At 40.1% G+C, this 24,025-nt stretch overlaps 1 protein-coding gene across 1 annotated transcript in view; it reads left to right on the top strand.

Moving 5' to 3' along the window:
- The first annotated feature begins 7,921 nt into the window (after positions 1-7,921).
- LOC137277106 (thyrotropin-releasing hormone receptor-like) overlaps positions 7,922-24,025 on the top strand; it is a 28,165-nt gene continuing 12,061 nt past the window's right edge. Inside the window, exon 1 of the mRNA XM_067808770.1 lies at positions 7,922-8,104. Coding sequence (XP_067664871.1) covers positions 8,102-8,104 — 3 coding nt within the window. The 5' untranslated portion in view covers positions 7,922-8,101. The remainder of the gene's footprint in view (positions 8,105-24,025) is intronic.

Raw genomic sequence — 24,025 nt, 5'->3', positions numbered from 1 at the left:
TGCATACAGTCATTTCAGTGTTCTTATTGTAGCTATTGAGCACAAAGAGACAGAAAGACAAGCTTATTCAGGCCGTAAGCCCACTGTACAGTCATTTGTATATGGTACTTATATTTTAGTGCACATGTTGTTTAAATGGAACATTTCTAATGAGCGGAAGTACACAATACAGAAAAATAGTAATATCCTTTATAATACACCCACTGATTGTGTTCATAATGATGTTCATAAAATCAGTGCACACGTGCATACCATTACAAGACTATAGTCACTATGACAGATACAAACACGTGCATATCATGATTTAGCTGGGCACACGTGCATACCATTACATGACTATAGTCAATATGACAGGTGCAAATACTTGCATACCATTACAAGACTATAGTCAATATGACGCGACGTTTTGGTAAATATTCTTAACCCTGCATCATTCAGCTTGTGTCCGGCACAATACTGAAATTGACATCCATAACATTCCTGCCTTAACCATAGTCATTATATGACAGGTACATACACGTGCATACCGTAACCGTAGCTGTATTTCTGTTGCACATGTGCAGAGTATGACCTAACTCATGATCAGATGCCCTCCGTACTCATTTCGGTTATGTTTTTTCAAAAGTTTCATTGGAATATTTCCGCACCAAGTATTCGTTTGATCTCATAAATTGTTACCGGTTATTTGTAATGGCTGCAGCCACGCTGAAGGTGGAACTGACCTCTCGACTTCTTTTTCTAAAATTCTTTCAATGTGAAAACACGAAAAGATCCTGGTTAGAATCGGTCTTCAGGCTAGCTATTCTACGAATTCTTAAGCTCATTCTTAACACATTGGCTACGATCAAAGATAAGAATTCTTATGGCTACGAAGGTTTCGAGAATAGGGGTTCAGACACCTAACTTGGTCGGATGGTCAAGCTCGCTGACTTAGTTGACATATATCATGTTATCTGCATTGTCCGGTCGAAAACTTGACTATATAAACAACAAGCTAAAAACAAACTTTTAATGTGAAGAGCAAATGCCAGTCATGTTATCATTATGATAGGTGAGAATGAAACAATTTTGGATGGAAATCTCACTGATGCAAGCTAGTTGTACGTTTTCATACCATTAGCTGTCTGTAACCTAAAACACTCGAAACATATAATGGTAAAGGCACCAACTGGCAAATAAACACGGTAGTTAACACTGCTAGTTATACAATGCCACGATTCTACAAAATATTTTCCATCACTCAGAAAGTCAGCACCAGTATCTGTTTATGGGCTTTGAGCGTCTCAAGTGCTACTTTGGATTCTGTCATGGTGTTTCAGGCAGGATCTGATAGCTAGACCTTGTAGAATCCGATCATACCCTCATATTGATTGCGGCTGTTTCTTCTTCAGCTTTACGAGACATGATCCATAGTTATGTGAAATCGATGGTACCAGTCAACGTGTGTGGCGCTTATGAATGTACATCGGTTCGGCTTGAGTAGACATCCACCATTAATTGGTCTTGAGTGCTGAATGACCGTCTTTGTCTCTTTGTTTCACTTTTTGTCTGTCTTAGATTTGCTGTTTCCGTCAGTTAGGCATAATATACAACTGCTCCATACCCGCTGCTGTTTCCGTCAGTTAGGCAAAATGTCCAACCTTCTCTATGTCTGCATCCCTTTGTCGGTGGACACCAGTTTTTGTGTGTTGTTTATGTGAGTCAGTTTGCCATGTGTATTTCAGTAAGAGTGCCTACCTCTGTCTCTTTGTCTTATCATGCCATAATATCTCAGAGTGCTTGGGTGTTTCTTCTTTGTGTTTGCTTTGGGTTGTCTGTCTTCACATCAGTCACACAATCTGACCCTTTTCTGGCCTGTAGGTTCTATTTAAGATAAGCATGTTTCCGTAAAGATAAATTCTGGAAGCTAGTGAATGGACTCTGTTTCCACACTACAAACTTTCTATCAATGGTTTTATTTGATTTCGTGTCGACTTGTGCCCGGGTACCACCTAGTGATGAAAGAAATTTTTATCAGTTCTTCACGGCATATCCACATAATTTATGCCCATCCATCAATGTGTTGCATTCATATTTGATTAGAATATTTGAATTCCCCATCACAACAATCTGGTGATGGAATGTGGTTTAAAAATCCAAGTGCATCATTAAGACTGCTCCAACACATGCTTGCCGACTAATGTGATCAGGAGGCAGGATTACCGACAGGGTTGATTGTAAACCATCTTTCCGTTTCGTATTCATCAAACTTTATTGTGTTAGTCACTGGCTCGCTGGGTCTGTAAATCATTCACAGAAATCACACAGCAAGAATATGTCTGAGAGCTGCTATGAACGTGACACTGTTACCCGTTCACATCTCAAGTGATGTGCTGTTATACGTAGATAAATCCCCTAAACCGGATACCCAGTTACATAAAGTACATTTCATTGGGAGTAGTTTTGCATATAAATGTAACGTTGTAAGTCACATGATCACTTGTGGATTACCAACCAAACAATCAATTCTTTTAATACATAAAAGGTTTCGACCACATTGTATTCAAGACCCAAATGATCTGTCTTGATATTCTCTCCATTAAACTCAACCACTAAGCTTAATATTGGTCTGAAGGTTTGGTTAGTTTGTCAGGAAGATTCATCTGGAATAACAGTCGACCGAAGCAGTCACCTTGCCAACTGATGGAGCAGACAGAGGAGGAGATTGCTAGGACTGTACTGTCTGCAGAAGACAGTAGTAACATATTTACACATGGTTACAGCTGGCTCAAGAAAATCAGCTGGACCGGCTTCAAGAGTGTTTTTACACACATACCACTATCAGTGTTGAAGCAAATGGGAATCAGTATAAGTGACGTTATTTGAACAAACAAAAGTGTAATACTCAAGGTATCAGATTCTAAATCCCTCCAATAATAATCGCACTCCATGTTCATAAGAATTCTCGGACAAAAACAGTTTTGAGTGTACTATCCCGAGTACTTGATGGGCCTGTGCTTTTGAGTTCTTAAAGTTATGTGAAGATACGCAGTGTTAGCAAAAAGGTGAGCTTATTGGGTGCACAAACATACGAAAAGCCACGTCAAAAAACCCCAAAAAATCAACAACAAAAAAGGAAAAAAACACACAAACAAACAAAAAACAACATAAAAACAAACACAAACAAACATACCCTTTTGAAAATTTCGATGGAAGAACATTTTCTATCGTACTTCAAATCTGAAATGTAGAAATCAGACTCCGGGCTTTTAGAAATTCCGGATGACTGTTCGCAAAAATGATTGTTGGAAACATTTTAATTCCTAACTATTCAGCCTGTTTTTGAGGTTCCGTCCTCCCATGCGTTTACCTGGCGCTAGCGTCCTGTAACACTGGATGTTGAAAACCAGCCCTCGTCTTTCATACATTTCGCAATTATTTACCCATTTATATCAAAGCAGGAACGCCAGTGGCGCCACTGCCTAACTATTAATGAATCCTTTACTGGTAAAGCAACAAGCCGGATGTCGTGTGAAAGCAGAGTCCTTCATGTCCTTCCTGAAGTCTCATGTCTAATAGTTTTCTAGTACAGACAAATTACTCAAATTTGACGCAATAATAAGGAGATGAATGATCAATGATTCAAAGTGAGTAGCTCTGGCGAATGTATTGCTGCAGATTCGATCTATGTTTAATGGCGTTATGGCGACATGAAGCAATTTTGTAGGTTCTACTTATTGTGTAGTATCCTAGAAATGACATTGAACTTCCATTATTAAATTTAAAATTCGACGTATCAATAAACGGGCACAGTGCTGTTATGTTGACTTTATGCCAGCGCTTAATTTCAGACGCATCTCAGTCCTTTATCAAATCCTATTTAATCATCGGCAGCTGTGCATCGGCAGCTGAAATACGTTTTGAGAAGAGACAGCAAATGTTAAACACTGATTCGAAATTTCGTTAAAGGCTTTTATCTGTATGACTATTCAGCTTCCGTTTTTCTCAACTACCATTGTATCGATTACTTCTGTTTACATAATGCACTTGTATACACCTGGGAAACGTATATTGCAAGTGACATCATCTTGGGTCCGCAATTTACCACTTTCCATGTCTACTCTTAGCCTATGATAATTTATTCGAAGCCCACATTCACCCTGATTATGTCTCACGCACCTGCACCATATCACATTGACAAATATCTACTCATCAATGTCGTGTCTATTTGTGCTTCAGTTATATTTACCTGTCATGCGTAGTGTTTATTCACTTCCGTGCCTTAATAAACAGATTTGTGTTTCTGGCAATGCCAACCGCAAAAATAAAATCTATTACCTGAACTTCTTCATTTGAAAACATGTTGAAGTCATGACAATTATAGGACTTCAACAAATCAGTCACTGGATCTTTCTGAAGGTCAGAGGAACACTGGTTAATTAAAAGCAACAATCTGAATCACATGGTGAAACATTTGAATGTCAGGGAAACTCTTGTTTCTACTTGTGTGGTCATCGCAGGCTTTGGCTACCCATTATCCTCTTTGTTCCCCTGTCAAACTGTCGCCTCGTCGAGATCGGTACATGATCCTGCTCTTTCAGCGAAGCAGTACAAGAATTTCTCTCTAACCTGAGAAGTGTGAACTTCAAATGGAAATAGTGATCATAATCATCAACTATTATTTTGGTTGTAACAAAAACATAATTGAAAATGTGCACATCACCGAATCATTTCGTTTCAAGCATATAGTTCTCATCAGAAAGATAACACTAAATGTAAAACGTATTATGGAAAAAATCATTAATAAGCCATAAATACCATACAACTTTATGGATGAACTCTCGTTTATGGTATCAGTTCATATTACACCGTTTGCAAGCTAAAAATGACCACAAACAGGCATTGAGAAGTATGCACAATGTGATTTGACAAACAGCTGAATATTAACATGTAATTGAATGGCAAATGGCACCTTATTCAACCAGACAAGTTGGAGAGTAAAAACAATAATTAGAACGAGTGATACACATTGCTTCCTAGATTAAAGCACTCCTTGATATAAAGCGGTTCTTTGTCTTTATGATGACACTTAGTTTTTCATGTATGTTTTCCAAAACCGAAAACAGACCTCTCAACGAGGGATTGATATCAGTCTTTTTTTTTGTTTCTTCTGACTTAATAATGAACTACAATTGGATAGGAAAATAATTTCACTAACTTATTATCTTTGAATGTTCAGACCGTCTATAAATACTGTAATGCGTTCAGTGTGAGCGATCAATATCCACAGACCAGTCACACGTATGCGTGCATCATGACATTGACTGTAAATGCCGTATCATTGACAACATCTGCTAGTTTCGCCTCAAGTGAGGATGATAATAATGAAACTTTAATGGATATAAATCGTTGTCATTCCAGCCATTGTGTTCCGTTCATTTTGTCCAGCTATTGAAATATCATATACATTCCTACCACATGACGATGCTCTGCAAACAAAGGACTCTCAACACGGCTATTGTATGATTGACCATATAATTTAGTGACGTGATGGACGTTTAATGTTTTTTGTTGAAACCAAACACGATACATTAATTCTCATATGTACAAGTGCCGAGATCGATTCTGCAAACTGCGAGTAACGAGAAGCAAAGTGCTCGCCAATTCTAACTCGAATACAGCTATACACATCTGTTGTTCAGCATATTCAGTAAGCCAGTCCCGAGATGGACACTGACCAAAACAGGTGCCATGAATATGTTGGAGGGGAGACAATGTCATAACTAACAGCACCTGGAATATTCATGATGCCTCTTTGTCTATACTCCAGGGACGAGGACGACACCATAGCAGATGTGACATCCTGTTTCTCACCATTCTTCAGTAGTCTGTCCTACAACAATTATAGATATAGATATCCCTAAATGAATACATTACACATGTAAAGATATGGGCCATTGTAGTATTTCCTTTACTCTGGACTGTATCCGGTCAAATAATGTTAACATTTTCCCCCTGTTTCCGATTTTACTGCCATGTTTTCCCCGGATAATATGCTCATTACGTTTCCCTGATCTGATATGATCACATGCCATTATATTGCCTAGAAGACATGGCATACAGGATCAGACGTCCCGAATATTATTGCACTGGCAGTTGTAAAAGCAACAAAACATCGCCGTCATCCAAATAAACCTACAAGAGCCCATTGTGTACTCTTCAATGAGGAGATTGTATCATCTTATACACACTGGTTCTATTGTATGCGACACGTGTTGATAACTGTGAATCACCTGCCTTACAACAGAGGCGCTATGTAACCTAGTCCTCACCTGAAGGTGTATAGATGTTCAAACACATGTGAACCTGCTCCCCTGTCGGTCTATAAAACAAGGACTAACCTTGATTGAGGTCTTCAAGTAAGATGAACATTCAGGTACGTGCATTGTACTATTTGGCTGCAAAGTATTGATGTTCATACTGTACTTACATTACAGGTCGATCTAGGTTTCTGACTGTATAATCTCATTGTCAGCATCAGTCTATATCGTTTTGTGTCAATCTGACATGTTTTGAGTTTTGACGAGTGCAGCTTTAAATTCAGTGTCGCACTAGCGCATTGTGTAGTGATGATGGGTTCTGTAGCGACAAGAGGAAAGGCATAATTAACCAGATCCCACTGACTTAAACACTTCCAAAAATCTCTTTACGCCAGCTAATCTTGTTCGTACGTACCCTGTTGGTAATCCTTCAGTAACAAAGAACGCCGAGGTGAGACATGAATATTTATCGTCAGAAACTCATAGCGCACGAACACAAAGATATCAACGTTTCTGGCAGTATTACTGTCCAGAGTAGACACGAGAAAACATCAAAATTAATCTTCATAATCATAAAACGCCCGTGCTAAAAGGACTGTCCCCTGAACGATACTGTTTACATCGTTTATTAATCACTGCGTAAAATAGTGATACCGGCCGATCGGAGATTTTATCCTGACACCATGAACAAGCATACGCAAAGACAACTAAGTTACAGTAATCGATTATGACGCCTTAGTATACGTCCAGTGCACGTTCTTCTGAAAACAGTTGTACATAAATATATTTTCAACATAACACTTCATCCTGAATAGGCATGTCTGTTTTCTTTTGCAATGCGTCACGGGGAAAAGTGCCCTTAATATAAAATGCTCTAGGTAATCATTTTGAAGAAGTGCGTGTACAAGAGACCGACGTGTGAATGGGATATAGCAACACCTGCACTAAGACCGATTTCAGGTTGGAGCTGGAGTTCTCTGTCCTTAGGAAAAGTGTGTCTTAAGGACCTGTTGCAACGGAGACGGTATAACACCACACACAGAAGCTTCACAAATAGATGTTCGTCATATGGCCAGGCACAGTCATTTCGCCCACCTTGTCTTGCATGTTTTCATGTTTCCACAGACATGGACTTTTCAGCAAACCTATGCAGGATTCATAAGAGCATCAGATGTATACACCTCTACATATTGACAGTGACAGCTCCTTCGTCTTCTGTAAAACCTGTTAGCGGTTTTGAAGAAGACTAACCCAGAATTTATAACCCGTCTGCGTTTTCTAATAACTCGATTCACCAGCTTTAATTTTCAGCACAACAATGGATGTTTCCATTCAAGCCGCTTCTGTTCTCTTTACCCAAAATGCAGGGGTGTTATTCATTTGTTGCATGCATAAACGCAATGCAACATTCGGATTTTCACGCTCGATCATGCGTAGTCGTTTTCGAAACAGTGATGGCCCCTCCACTTCTATTTCCTGTATCACTGCAGCTTGACCTGATTTGTTGAACTATACTGCAAATGCTGTGTAGTCGGACCAGAGATACCTCTGTGTATACGTCTGGAATAGCAGGTCGATTGGATTATACATTATACATTACATCTGCTGTACGAAATATCAGTGTCAGAAAGCCTACACACGTGGGCACGTCTTCATTATTCTTTAAATATTGATAAGTCTCAGTACTGTCATGTTGCTCGTGACATTTAACTGGTTGGTCTGGGACTCCACGCAAGGAACAGTCCAGTGTATTGTACCATTGTTCGCCAGTCTCCCTGGTCACTATAATTGTTTCCTCATCTATGGTAAGTCTGTGTTTATCTCTTACCTACTCACAATCTGATACGTGATGCATACCTACCTTCTTGAAGACCCAGTTCCACATCTACATGCGAGATACATGTTGGACGGTACTATTAAAAGAAAATCGGTTCGACCCAAGCAGCTTAATGATAAAATGGTGATAGAACTTTATAGGTATGCATGAAGGTACAAACAACTAACTGAAGTATACAGTATCTCGTTTACGTCATATCTGCAATAATATTAATGTACCACTGTGGCGATGATGCGATACCCTTACCTTTCTATAGTGCGCTTGGGTTCATCATCAGGACAACCATTATTTAAAATTCTGACCACAATTTGATGTGTTACACCTACTAAATTCCTCTTGACCCCCCGGCATTGTAAAATTAGTAATGATTGGGACATTTGTTTGAAGTATTTCAAATTCCAAAAGGATATTTTTGTAGATTTTTGTACAAGGTAATGTTTCTTGTATGCAGTAGTTTCATGACGGGTACCATCAGTAGAGATGTGAGGCAACACAACGTCACAATTTTCGGATTACTGTGTGAGTTGCGGGGCTAGCGGTAGGGTACATCGACCCTGTGTTGGGGCAACTGATCTCTTGTTATCAATCCATGCACGTTCCACTGCCATATTGCCTTGTACGCCCCTCGAAACCCGCTTTGTCGGATAGCTGAGATGGGTTATTGAGATATGTTGGCGTTGTATATTTGCATGCTATTCAAGTACATTTTTCGGTTTTATCAAAATAAAGCCACTGATTGTTTTGTCAGTGTCAACCTGCAATACTTCAAAACTCTGGCAAAAAGAGATCAAATTTTACTTGTCAGAAGCGCTTTGAGAGTATTCTGAGCGCTGTTCTAGAGCACAATTAGCGTATAGCCAAACGATCAACTTGAGGTAATTACTAGCTAATAAACTCACCATCGCTATCACAGTTCGGTTGACATACTAAACTGCTGGGGTATTTTTGAATTAATAGATCCTTAACGAACCGCACCAGTGTATAGAGACAGTTGCGTGGAAGGTGGTAAATTGAAATTCTCTAATATGAACTACATGTTTCATCGCTTGACATGTGGATTAATCGTTTTTCGGACATTTGAGAAGGGAGTTTAAGTTCTAACAGTGTAACAGCCGACGGCTGATGGCGACAAGCTGAGCATCGTCACAGGAAACAAGAATCTCGTTGTGGTAAATCGCCTGATAGACAGTCATCCTACACTAATGGGTTTAGTGTATGGAGGTTGTTACGAGAGGGTAAGACTTGTGTATGCTTATTGCTGTTGACGTGCGGCATCGAAAGAAGCCTAAATAGGCTCACAATAAAGGCCAATTTGCTGAGCCAGCATTAAGACATTTTACTGACTCTATTAACGGCCGCAATGCCAGACACACAATATTTTTTTGTCCATGTCCAAACGTCTAATATATGCTTTTCATGGTCTATAGCTCAGTTAAATAACATGTTTCCTAGCATGGCCTACGTCCATTGACGGGTGTGTTAACAATGCCGTGTTTATTTCCTTCACAGTCTGATACTTAATGACAGTAAAATGTGTTCATGTGAACCCAAGTGACAGATTGAACCTATAATCTATATTACCGCATAAAAGGCACTTCTAATTATGACGCAAATTTCACTGATTTAAGTAGGCACCAAACTAGGTCCATTGAAATTTGAGGATGTATATGCTGATACGAACTAAAATGAAGATTCAAAAGAATTTCGAAATTATTTATTGAAATTCCAAAATTTGTTTTGCGATGAACTAGGCGCATCCTATATGTCCTCAGTGGTCGTGAAATGCTGTTCGCTGTTCAAATTCCACGATAACGTTTTAGGATACCATTAAGAATGGGCGGTTACCTTTAGGACTTGCCTTGACACACCTGCACGTTTCACAGGGATGGCACACTTTAGACAATGTCACATACAGATGTAAAATGTGTACTGTTTAATGTTGTAAATAGGATATTCAATACAAGGACAATTCTTTATTATGTTCCAGAGAAAGGGTGGTTAGGTAGGACCGGGATAGGTTGTGCAGTTCTACGCCATAGACAAATACAACCATTATTCTGATCGACTATAGTTTACACCGGCTGTGAGGTGGGATATATCAACCGTTATCTCTGTGTGTTAAGAAACAAAGTGTATACTGATGATCGCCACCATTAGCTCATGTCCGTGTATATACATATTATTTTCACAAACCATGAACTTCTGTATTTGGGAAAAGTCCATAAATAGAACAATCGTATACAAATTCAAACCTGTATGTCTTGGCAGAAGGTCGCAAGGACCAAACCATAACACTCAAGGTAGGGAGGCAGTGGCTGCTTTTGCACCCATTCAAATACATATTACCACAAAGCCCAAATCACGAGAAACCACAATTCCAATTCCAAATTTCTGCTACAAAGTCCATTGCAAGATTCAGTACATAGTATAACTGACACCACATATCATTTAAAAAAGTAGGGGATATTCCATTTTGCGAGCATACCACTAGTCAGTGCAAATGGGAAAAAGCAATATATATCCATACAGATGAAACATTTTCAAAGAAATTAACTAGATTGTCATATTTACCTTAACCTCTCTTTATCATCTCTTCCTCCTTGGCTTCATCATTTGCATTTTATCAGTCTTGTAAATCCAGTTTTCCCGAATTTTTTAAATGGTGCAAATTATAAACTGAATCAGACTCAGACGGTCAATTACTATGATGTTTCCGTAAAGAAGTGAACCTAAACAATTTTATATATCTCATCGACATGGGTTTCAACAATCAGCAATTATTCTGGTGACATCTACATGTTTGTTTCGAGTTTTTAAAGCGGAAAGATACCAAGCAGAAAGTAGCTGTGCTATATTATTCGACGTTAGCGCAAAACTGCAAAAAGACACGAGGAACGTGTAGGCAGATCTGGGGCAGGTCATGAGGGTGAAATGGGTCGATCATACTAACTGGAAAGTCGTCAGGGTAATTATCATGTTCTCACGGAAGACTTAGTTCGGTCCGAGTAAATGAATGCAGAGCTGGGAGATATGACGGCCACTGGACTCGGACGTGTTGTATTAAAGACCAACGTTTGACCGAGCATGTGGCTTCATGACGGTACGGAGTGTCCACAATCAAAGTTGTGAAAATTACATGAATTGGTTTGGTGGGCAGTATTTCAGTTTATCACGGATTGTCAGATTGAGGAGCAAAGATTGACGAAATTCATTCACGACCGTGGCTGAAGCAGCTGGAGATCCAGTGGGCATGTGAGGGGCATACAATGTGTAGATATCTATATTAAATGCGCTAGTCAAGATGGAAGGAAGGGTAGATAAATGGGCTATAGGCTCGATATGTCGACGATGTGAAATATTGAATGAGGATAGTCAATGACATGTTGCAATATTGAGACACACTCTACCATTACAAGTTTTTGTCTGTTGTTTATCGCTGCATAGGGTAACAGTTCAACTATATGACGGAAGTCTGTAAATAATCGAGGCTGCAACAATGTTCAACATCATGATCACCGATCTAAACTATTGTGGATATGATGACATGTGTCAACCAAATCACTCGCCTCTTACGACAAGCATGAGTTCATCAAGGTCAGTTCTAACTCGGATCATAAAAAAGTAACCATTACTTGCAACCACGAACGGGTCATGTCTTTTTCCTTCTGTATACCTTTACAATCGAAATGCCGCTCGAATTGATACACACGTGCTTATCTAAAACGTTTCCTTTTCAATTTTTTATGAGATGAACGATAAGATTGGAAATACCTTGTGAGTATCTGCATTTTGGGTGATTTGAGTTGGAGCTGTTTTCTCCAATCCAGGGTATTGGTGGTTCAAATGGTGCGACTGCGTACTTCTATGCAACTGAAAAAGGTACGATCACTCTATTGCGAGGAATTGATTTCATTCCACCTTGTATCACTTTAGCCAGGGACCCGAGACTGTCTTAAAATCAATATGAGGTATTCTCGTTTCGTGACCCAGTCACAGACCGAAGTTAAAACAAAGGAGATATATTTCACACACAATCGTGTTCCTGACACAGATGCCAGATTCACTCCTCATGTGTGTAATCAGCCAGAAATTGAAATCTGGTTGGACTCGAACATCAGTCTTGTCGTCCTAAGAAAGAGATTGTGGCGATCCTAGATAATTTCATTTTACATTAGCCTTTCTTTGCCTGCTTATCAAGCAGATTTTTCGCATTATCTTCACGGGCCTTCTGTCTCGCAAGCAAATCATTCTAGTTGCCGTTTGTCTGAATCAAATTACCTTCAGATGAAATCGTCTTCAATATTCATGTTTGGCTCTTTTGAATATCAGTGTTTGAAATGAGTTTTAATATTTATGATGACCTTTGTTACACGCTGCTGAGATATCCTGACATTGATGCAGTTTCTGTGAAACAACGCGCATTAGCAGCCATGCTTGTCGCTGTGAAGGTACATTTCATGTTTGTTATGTATACCATCTACTACTGATCTTATTGGATCTTTCTCAGACAAGTACAGATCGTATAAAATGGATGTTAGGTCGATGTCGAAAAGAAAGATTAGATTTGCAAAGTGACTCCGGGAACCTGTACAGCTTCAGAGTCAAAACCAAACAACCTTAACACTTAATCTATGTAAACGGGTAACATGGTTCAAGCAGATAGCACAACGACAAGTAACATGTGACACTGACACAGGTTTCTGCAGCCGCGAGCAATGTTAATGAAAGGTCTCAATACGTCATGAGCGAAAGGTCCAGGAGTGATTATTGAGAAAGTGGGTATTATAATAGCGAAAAACAGCGAAATACTCTGTGTTTAGTATATCGGTTTTCACCTACTGATAGGCATCGGCTCCAGTTTCACGAAGCAACCTTTACTAAGGTTAACCTTACCTCGCATTTATTAACATTGTACTAAGGTTACCTTAGTGAATTACGATCACCTTAGTCCTTCTTAAAGGAGGCCCTGGCGATTGGCAATCTTCTGTATACGGCTGATCTGCAGTCGCGGCGACCACATAGTGTACAATACACATCTATATTCTAGCAACTCGCCAATGCTTGTTAGTGCGTAGAAACTTGGGAAATAGCCGACTGTAATTTGAATGTCGACAGATGAGTCCAGGTTCACTGTGGACTTCCCCGGCAGACGTGGACATACCTGGGGATGTTCTAACGAACGTCAGTGTACGGCAAGATAACACATTTGGGAACGGTGCTGTGGTGAAACTGGGAGGGGCAAATATGACAGCCGCTGCATATGTTGCTGGAACAGCTTCGTACCTAAATGCCGTTTTATAAGCGAATTACCGTGCCTCCCACAGCTATGTTGCAGGAATATTGCTGTGTCAAACAACATCGAAACCTTAATTTGCAGAACAAGCCGTATGAAAAAGTCAGCAGACAGCCCACAGAACACTTCTGTACAACACTGGGACAGATGTACAAAGGCCACACTATGCACTCTGAACCAGGTCCTGCACGAAGAGTGGACACGCATATTGTCTCTGAGAGATCTATACGAATCATGCCACACCGTATAAAGAAATGTTTGAATAACTGCAGAGGATTGGTGACCTAGCCATCTCTTGCTTTCACAAAACACTTCTGTTTGTTTTGTGTGCTGTTTCATCCTTACAAAGTAATGTTTTCACAACTCTCTACTGTTGGTGTTTTACGGTATATATATCATCCTTACAATATGCCGCCAACATCTTTTCATTACTATGATGTTACACAAAGTCCTTCCGTTCTCCTGTGCACCTATTGTAGGCCCTAGCTACCTCTTGTGTTTCTGCAATGATCACTGTTTCTTTTCAAACACCCACTATTTTTTCAAGACGCACAGAGATCACATGTATACCTCCATGACCAGACACTTCAGAAAGCGTAAAATGGTGGTTAGTCTGCGTCCTTTATACAATGGGGATCGGTTTACTTTCCTCTTTTATCTAGTGCGTGGGGTCATACCCTATAGGGAGTCTTTATGTCCTCATAAAGATGTCACAAATATGTGAATAGTGTAGTGACTATTGGCTTCCACTGGAGACCGGGCCATAGTGCGATGCATAATAGCATTATTTCCCAGGCATTAAAGTACCCTCTGTGGCATCATTTCTATACGATACGTTCTCAAAGGTATCTTCATGACGCACAAGGGATACCGTTTCTCTGGGGATCCGATGAAACAAATCAAAGGTGACAGTATCAAATGTCAAGATCACAGTAGTAAACCCGCTCTGTCGTGAATCAAGTATATTTAAAAGGCTAACGTTACTTCAGTACAATGTTCCTTCTTGAGGTTTCATGATATCCATTGTATTACGGAAATTAGGGATATCTATTAAACCTACACATGTATAAATTATGTTGTTAATGTTCAATCATTGGACAAAACAACAACAACGTGTATTATTTCTAATCCACGGAATGGTTAATTGCCGTATATTTAAAAAAGCCAAGGTAATAACGTTGTGTCTATGCCATACGAATCCAAAATAACTACACAGATCTTAGTCTGAAGCGAGACCGGTACAGTAGCCGCGAGAAATCCCACTCAATGGCTAAATCAGAAAATGGACACATATCTCAGTTTCAATTACTCCAGAAGCTCAATAGACTGATCCCATTACTGTTCAGTCTGTGGCAAGCAGTGATTAATGGCGGAAAATAAAACAATCGGACTAGGGCGAAGTTGGCAATTGTAAACAAAACATAGACCTTGAGGTAAATACCTCTCTTTCCCTCTATTATGTCTGGTACATAGACTGGTTGTCATTTTCGTCATATACTAGTATCAGTCGCCCTATAATTTAAATATTTTCCAACGTTTCACATAAAAGTAAAACAACGACAAAAGCGTCCAATTGCGAAGTTCGTTTTTGTCAAAATAGGAAATATCAGCATTATTGGCAATTGCACATTTATAGCACTTTGCTGTGGCATAAATATCACGCTGCTATAGATCACTGTCCAAAATCAAAAGAGATAGACACAATTTGCGTCAAGTGGTCACGCAAATGCCAGATTCGATAATGTTTCTTCACTGTGTCAAAATCCTGCATCTGATCGGGCATTTCGTAATTGATATAAACGTTTGAAGCCCGCAACATGTTTCACATTAAGCTGCTAACACGTCTTGTCATAAGTGACATATGGCTCCAAGCCGACACAAACCAACTGCATTTTACATTCATTCAGGGGCGTTGGGGTAGCCTAGTGGTTCCCCACATGGGTTCAGTTTGGGAAGTCTACTTCTGGTGACCCCAAATTGCTGGAATATTGCTAAAAGCCGTGTAAAAGTAAACTCACTCATAATATTCATTCATATTGGGGTTGTTACCTTGCATGTTGAGGGTGGTTTAAGGCCCATGATATTAGAGCACGTTTGTCGCGAATCGAAACTGATATGCTCTCTGTGTCTTGTGCCTGGGGCTGTGTTCATATGTTAGAACAATCCAACAATGTATGATCTCTCTGTCTCTTGAGAGTAGTTACAACCTGATAACGTGAAACAGTTTGTAAATTATCTGTATTTTGTTGACATTTTGTGGTTGAATGCGATTAAAAACTGATGCAATGTTTCTAGTGAGTATCAAAGAGTTGCAGTATAAAGTCTTTATTCTATAGCTGCATACTCAGAAACCTCGGTGCCAGGGTGGCTTAGCCCGCTAACTGTGTATGCTGGCGATCAGTTAGTTGTCTGACCGAAAGCATTTGTTCGAATCCTGGATGGGACGGAACCCAAAATATCCTGTAGTAGAATGTGCACTTAACTGCAAATGCAAAATTGCATCTGAACACTTTCTAAGTGGCATATTGTATTCACCATTCACGAGCATCAAGCTTCAGAACAAAAATATTCTAATTTTACATCAACATCATTGTGTGCCTCAACCAAAGCGTTGTATACAGGCACGTTAAATACTTGAAATTCGATGCTGATCACTGGATTGCCCGGTCCAGATTATTGAACATCTGGAACATTGCTGAGTTGAGAGTTAAAGACCTGTGCATGTGCCATTTCGACTTAAAGCATTTGTACCATGGCAGTACACAGTTCACCCAGTTCAACAAGGAATGCTGACAAGGGCGCATCTGTTTTTCTCGACTGCCCGTAGGAGAGCTATCCTAGATTAATCGGCTTACCCCAAGAGTTTGGATCCTCTTTTATTTAGCCTCTGCAGGAGGTGTTTACTACAGTTCTCAGTGGATTAAATGCAAATAATATGCCAAGTAAACTAAATAAAAGTAAGGAATTGAACTATTTGTGTTTAAATGGTATGACTTCTTGAATTTGTTTCGAACTTTCTGCTACAACAGTCAGATAAACAAAGGTTAGTTTCTTTACTTGCGGGGTTTATAGACAAAGTTTAAATTAACATCGTAATCAAATAGTTTGTAAACTACTAAGATGATTTTTTGAGAATTTTCTGTACGCACTCCATACTCTATAAAGACATTGTGAACTGCCGGGAAAATCAGGTTTGAACGTTGGCTACACTTGGATCAGATATATTAGAGACCGGAATTATAGCTATGCTTTGGACCTGCCATTGTTTTGGCGAATTCTTCCAGGATTGTAACGTTTTGTCAACGTTTGTAACTTTATGGTAAAATCCCGTTTCAAGTGTATACATTTTCCCGATGGAAGGTTAGTGAAGACATTCACAGTCATGATTTCTAAAGTAGAGGTTTCCTCTGCAGCCTTACACTTTATCTGGTGCATTTCTATATTTGACGTGATGATGATCGGTCGCACTGGAAATTGCTTGTAATGTTCCAAATATCAGTCGAGTGAAATGGCTGTTAGGACAAAGCTTGTAGGAAAATGTGAACTTCGCCTTATGACATATGACAGAACCACAGAACCTTGATACTGTTTCTGAGACTACAATTACCAATTACAATTACCAGCCATTTATCTGTGTGTACTACGTATACACCTTATGTATGAAGTACTTGATGATTGTCTGTTCAAGCCTTTGATTACGTTAGATATGGTGACAGAGAGTGCAACCATCTCTCTAGTTTATGTGTTCAGTGTATAATCAGAATTACCGACTATAGTGACATCGTTTTGGTCAGTGTGACTACGATCCGTTTGTGTTGTTTGTTGGAGCTATGAATACATTATGAAGTATTTTTATGAATAAACGCAGATGGATTCCAGGAAAGTCCATAAGAGAATCTGAGTTCTGATGATAACAATCTGCTGAACATGATTCATATAACTGTTAACACCTTCGTTCTGTTCAAATTCATCTTTATTTACCAATGATATATATGCTAATATTTCGATAAATATACTGTGAATACACAATCGTAATTATAGCTGTGTTGGTGAATATCACCAGATGTCACCAAATCCATTGAACCTTTTAAAGCGGTATTCACACCTTTCTAGTACTTCTGTACTATTTTCAAAAATGCTTATACACGTATACGTAAACCGGGACCAAGGTCCATGGTGCGTAAAGTCACCAATACATTCCTGTGAAGTGTCATACATATGCATATTTCTCCTTCGTTTGAAAAAAAATAAATGAAAAATTTAGCAATTTCTGCACTAAATTGTGTTATTGTACATCGAGACTGGTATGTATATGGCGACGGAGAAAGTTTCGATTTCGCTGTGGTGGTCTTGGTGGTGACACGCGTACGGTCGAACCACTTTCAAGAACAGGTCGACCATGAACCCGCTCTATCTGCTCGTTTCTCGGTTAACTCGGGCTTATCTGCTGCTAAAGTCTATTCACTAACACACAACATACGTTATCTACAACGTGTACCTGGTTCGGTTCGAAGAACGATTTGCGAACCAAAATGTTTTAAGTCTCTATATCTCTTTAACACATATTATGTGTATCTCTAACCGCACCTTTATTCCTTTATTATTATGTTGGCCTTCCAACCCTAGGTAATGATATCGGGCGGTGACGGAGCATGACACGGGGAATTACTATTGAAAAAGATTCTATCTCCGGAACAGCTGGTTTGTCAGTCAGAGAGAAACGATGTGCGGTGTACAATTTGTTGTACTACCCAAGGACATCACGGCTCGGGAGGGTCATCCCTATCTGAGGAATGGTTATCAAAACAGCACCAGATGTTCACTCATTCTTTCACTTTAAGAATTTGTGTGTCTGTAGACGGTTTTGAAACTGCCATCGATTGAGTTTTATATTCTGCGTAGGAACAACACTGTATACATATACATGATGGAGTATGAGTCACAGTCTAGCACAGTATTAACTGTGACACGACGCTTGTTTTACGATATACTGGCTGTGACGCGTCCTTGAATAGGAAATGGATTTCTTATCAGAAGGGGGTTTAAGGGTAAGTAATGTTTCTGTCGTGCTTCGCACATAGATGATGAATCACATGGACGGTATATGCGTCATTATATGTAGCAGTTGTCGTCCGAAGCATAATGTTGTATTCAAGGAAATCACATTTCGGTGTTATTGAAATGTCGGGGATATCAAAATTTTATTTGAGATGCGCACTGAGATGGATACTGGAGCTATATCGAAAGAAACATGTCGTATGAAAATTCGCATCTCAATACGTTTTAGCATTTACATATATATGTACCATAATATTGTCTTAAAAAGGAGTGTTTTCACGAACTTTACTCAACAGAGCAACAACACATCGTGTCAAATAATAACGTTTGAAAAACAGTCAATTGTAGCTTCGTATTTATACAACATTAGAACAATTGCTCAAACGAAATACATTTATTTGAATAAGTGCTTCATATGGCTAAATGTTTGAAACATATTTATATATGATAGCCTATGCGAACACAACTGCTACCAAGTTGTTTATTAGGTCTGCGGAGTCCTGTTTGTGGTGATAAGCGGTCACGAAGGTCATTACACGTACTGTCAGTCCAGAACCAGGATAACCTACACCTGCTAGAGTCTCCCTGATAGCACCGACCTGTCATTCTGAGCTGTATTAGGAACCATACTGGACTTTCATACTATCTCTGAACGTAATTATATTATTTTGATAGTAATAAATAAACCGATTTAAATTTAAAAGCAGCACCGGTCAGATGGGAAATAACCCGAGGGAGTGTATACTTGCTTCATTTAGGGCCTTGGCATTGCAGGGAGGGCTAGGCGGTAGGGAACAAAATATGGCTGAGGACTGTGAGTCATACTGGAATCGTATTTTCTCTACTGATGCTGTGAATTAGTTTGCCGACCTTGCATGGGTGGTCTGGAGTTGCATGCATTTGTTCAACGATCTACACCAACGTGCCGTCCTCCCGGAGTCAGTGAACCTAACGAGTGGGTGTGTATGAATGTCAAACTAACTTGTCGTAAAAAGTCTGTGTTGTTTGTTGTTACACGACACAGTCATCTCTAATCTACCGTTATGATCTAGCCCTCTTGTGGTAAATTCAGAGCGAAAATAGGTAGCGGTCACAGACATAGCCGTGGCTCCATTTTGCGGTTGGGAAGACAGTGGGAAGACACTTGCGGTCACATGACATATAACTGTGGCTCCCTCTAGTGGTAAGTTCAGTGGATAGAAAGGTAGAGGTCACATGATACAAGGGAATATCAACAAGTAGTGAGCCCATATTCTCGATGTCCAATCTTTGTAAAGTTTCCATTTTATTTTGAAGGGATCATAATAGCTAAGCCATTTCCAAAGTTTCACATATGTGAGTGGTGTGGTTCACAACACGTTGGGGTAAAATACTTGTACAATAATTGAAGAAGATGAAAACGATTTGTCATTTGGTACCTCTTAGATAATAGCATGTCCTCAGATAATATCATATGAAATATGTTCAGAGTGGTATTGAATGAATTCCCGTCATAATCAACAGCCACAGATTTGAATTGCTTGATTTAAATTTAGGCAGGGGCTGTTTTTCAAGGAGACCTCCATTTTGATCCTTCAAAAACGTGTCCAGATATTCAGGTTGGCACTGGTTACAATACAATACAATATATTGGGAGCTGACACTTGTATGACTATTCATTATTTAGTCTGATCCCTTGGCCTTATGTATGAATAGTGAAAATATTAGAATCAGTTATGTCCATACGATTACCTCTTCTGAAGGGGTTGTGTACTGTCTCCAACACAAGCTCTTTCAGTGAACGTGTAGGGGGAGAGTTACTTTAACAAGCGATTATAGTTTCGCTTTGGGCGAGCTGTCTAAGGCGCCAGGCTACTAATCCAGCTAGCTTGGAGGTTCAGGGATCGAGCCCACCTGTGACCGGATGTAAAAAAACTTTGGAGTCAACTTTGTGTGCAGACACTTTCAGTGTTGTCACAAATTTTGGTGTGCAGTACACAGCTCTGTGAACTTAAAAGAACCCCCTTAAAAGAACCCACGATGATGACCGTCTGGCAGATGACCAGATGGTGGTCAAATGAATACGTGCAAACACTTAGCTGTGGGTACAGCAAAGCCTAGTAAACATGCACAAAGTACTGTGACTATGTGTCCCAGTCCACCTATCTGAAAATGGGTACCTGTAAGGATGGGAAAGCCACATTAACTCGGTGCGCTAGGTAGGCTGAGATTGAAAATATACTCGGCGTCATTGTTGAAGGAGCAAGCCAATTTTAATACTGTTTAATGAAACTGATAAATCACTTATAATAATGCTTCAAGTGAAATATCCAATGTTCCATGACCTTTTTTTCACAACTTGGACAAACCCACCAGGTCATAGTAATGAGGTTTTTGTCATCTTTAATGCCAATAAGTTCATATCACAATTGTGCCTTTTTGGTTAATTTCGTTAACATGGAAAGCAACCTGCAATTCAACGTGCATGGGATGCACGTGCTTTTCAAGACATGTGTGAAATGTGTAAATGATTACATGTCGGTACGCATTGTTTCGTCGCTGTTAATTGGTCAGTTTGATGGTTGAATTTGGTCCTCATTATGAGACGTTTTTTGACACCTGTTGAAAGAGGTCAAGCTGTAGCGTTCTTGGAAACTGGTCAAACACAGCGAGAGGTGGCTTATCGTCCATACGCACGACGTCCAGATACGCACGACGTCCAGTTCGTCCCAGAGTCACCACAGTTCGTCAGGATAGACACTTGGTTAATACTGCGTTACGTAACAGGTTCCGCAACTCTGCTGATCTCCAGACAGAACATTTCAATGTTAACACTGTAAGGATATCCAGGAGCACAGTCCGTCGAAGATCAAGGGCGTCATGACTTCAGCGTAGGCGGCCTGCTGTTCGCCAACCATATGACACCACGTCATAGGCAGGTGCGTTTGAGATGGGGTAGACGTCATGGGCGGTGAAATCACCGTCAGTGGTCTTCAGTTTTACTCACGGATGAAAGTCGGTTCAACTTGAGCTTCCATGATGGTAGGTAGAGGATTTAACGTCGTAATGGAGAAAGAATTACAGCTGCAACTCTAGCCACACACAACCGATTTGGCTGGGGGTCAGTCATGGTCTGGGCAGGGATTACCTCCACTGGTCGAACACCACTACACGTCATTGAAGGTAATCTGACAGGACAGCGCTATCTGGATGAGATTTTGGCTCCTCTTGCAGTACCTTTCTTGCAGGCCATGCATGGTTTCTATGGTCGACCCTCCACACTGCAAGATGACAATGCTAGGCCACACAGGGCAAGACTGGTGAATTCCTTCAGGAACAGCATGTAGAGCGTCAGGAATGGCCAGCGTGTTGACCAGACCCCAACCCTATTGAGCACGCATGGGATGAACCGGGTCGTCGTGTTTACAGGCGTCATCCAGCTACAGTGGATCTTGCAGGACTCAGGAGAGCTCTTTTGGAGGAATAGGATGCAATTCCACAAGCCTAATTCATGAACTTGATTAGGAGCATGTAGAATAGGTGCACATGTGTCGTGGAAGCTCGAGGAGGTTACACACGATATTGATGCACTGACTGAGTAGTGTTTGTTGTTGTCATTCTTGAAAGGTGGCCTATACAGTTCATGATTGCCGGTGCTGTAAGGATTTTTTTGTCTCGTGCTTTCAGGTGTTCCGCTTACTAACACAATAAACCTTGATATGCGCTGAATTGTTTCAATATTTGTACGTGCATCATCTTTCAATCAACTATGTACCATTTGACCCTTCAATAATGACGCCGAGTAATATGTGACGTTGTGATTGACATCCAATGATCGAGGGAAAAACAAAGCGCAATTGAGCAGTTGAACTAACTGGATATCGGCGCTATACAAATATCTAGTCGTATCGTATCGTAAACTGCTTTTTTATGCATGCTATTATCTAAGCGGGCTTCTACCTATCTTAAACAGACAAAAGACAAAGAGAAGACAAACGAAAGACAAAATGACTCTGGCATGTTTTGCTTCCTGAAGGGTGTGATGTATTTACTGCAGAGGTTGCTGGTTTGGGTGGGTTTTTTTTGTTTTAATGGGCGGTGGTGGGATCAAGATAAAAAGTCAAACAAAATTGGGATCGTGGAGCGGGAACATAGCAAACCGATTTGCTTGAGTTTGACAATTATTATGTAGAAAAAGAAAACTTACCATTCGTATCATTTTGCTGGTGAGGCTCAGTGATAACATACAATCGTATAACTGTGGGTCCAACTTGTGGTAAGTTCAGAGTAAAGACAGACTGCGGTCACATGGCATAGCTATGGCATCTTCTTGTGGTAAGGTCTTAGTAAAGACAGGCTGCTGTCACATGGCATATAGCTATGGCACCCTCTTGTGGTAAGGTCTTAGTAAAACATGTTGCGGTCATAACTGTGGAGTGAAGATACGTATGTAGGTTACGGTTACGGAGGATACATTGGCACTGCCATGGGTGATCTGACTTGAACTGAATATTCGCACTTCAAGTGTCTATTAGTCTTCCTTCAGCTTAGTATCAGTAGACGCAATGCGTGAAAGAAATGAGCAGTAAATTCATTGATGGGTCTTTTCTTTACAAAATGTCAACTCGTTTGTATCTGTGGGGACTCCACTGACCATGTTGCGCGGACGCAGAGTACACTAGATGCATTCGGTACATATTGTCCGGAGCCCAGTCACATTGGAATAACCAGCTGGAATCACTCCTGGAACATTTTGTTTTTGTTTCGTATTCGTTTTAAGCCCACACTCGGAAATATTCCTGTTCAACTGTGGCTTCTAAATACTGAAATCTGAGCCAAACGTCCCAGCGATTGATATTATGAGCAAGAGTGCGATTACATAAAATCAACTGAATGATGTTGCCTGTCCACTTGCAATAATGATCGTCTCTTTTGACTGCTATAACTTGTCATGACGTGGGCCCCGTTTCACAACGCTATCGCAGCGCTACAACTGCCGTACCCCCTATACTGTAACACAGACTGACAACAGTCAGCGCAACGATAGTTTTGTGAAACGAGGCCCACCTGTAATGCGTTCCACCGAGGGCCTGAACCCTGTGGCTATTCACCACAAACATGGACGCGTCACAACACCAAATGGGTTAGCCATCCTTAAATACATGTTACATTTCTGATATAGAAAGGTCTATTTTCAAACAGTCGAGAGCTGCAACCCACTGCAACGATGTACTTCGAGTAGATTTCCCAATTTCATGATTTTCGATCGAATGGTTCGAGTGGTTAAGTGACATCGTACATGACTTGGAACCTTCAAGTGTTCAGTCAGTGATTGGCAAGATTGTCACGATGACACATATATGTATTTATGTGTGTGTGTGTATGTCTGTATGTGAGTGTATGTTAGTCTCTGTGCCTCTGTGTTTATCCATATGTATTTACATAATGTAATTATCTGTAAAGGGAACGTGTCGGCATCATACATGTCGGCATCAAGCTACAGACGCATATCATTCCTATCCATATATATCAATCTAGTTATGATTTATGATATGTATT

This window comes from Haliotis asinina, chromosome 3 (genome assembly GCF_037392515.1).
Source record: "Haliotis asinina isolate JCU_RB_2024 chromosome 3, JCU_Hal_asi_v2, whole genome shotgun sequence".
Taxonomy (NCBI): Eukaryota; Metazoa; Mollusca; class Gastropoda; order Lepetellida; family Haliotidae; genus Haliotis; species Haliotis asinina.
This window is presented reverse-complemented; position numbering and strand designations above follow the sequence as displayed.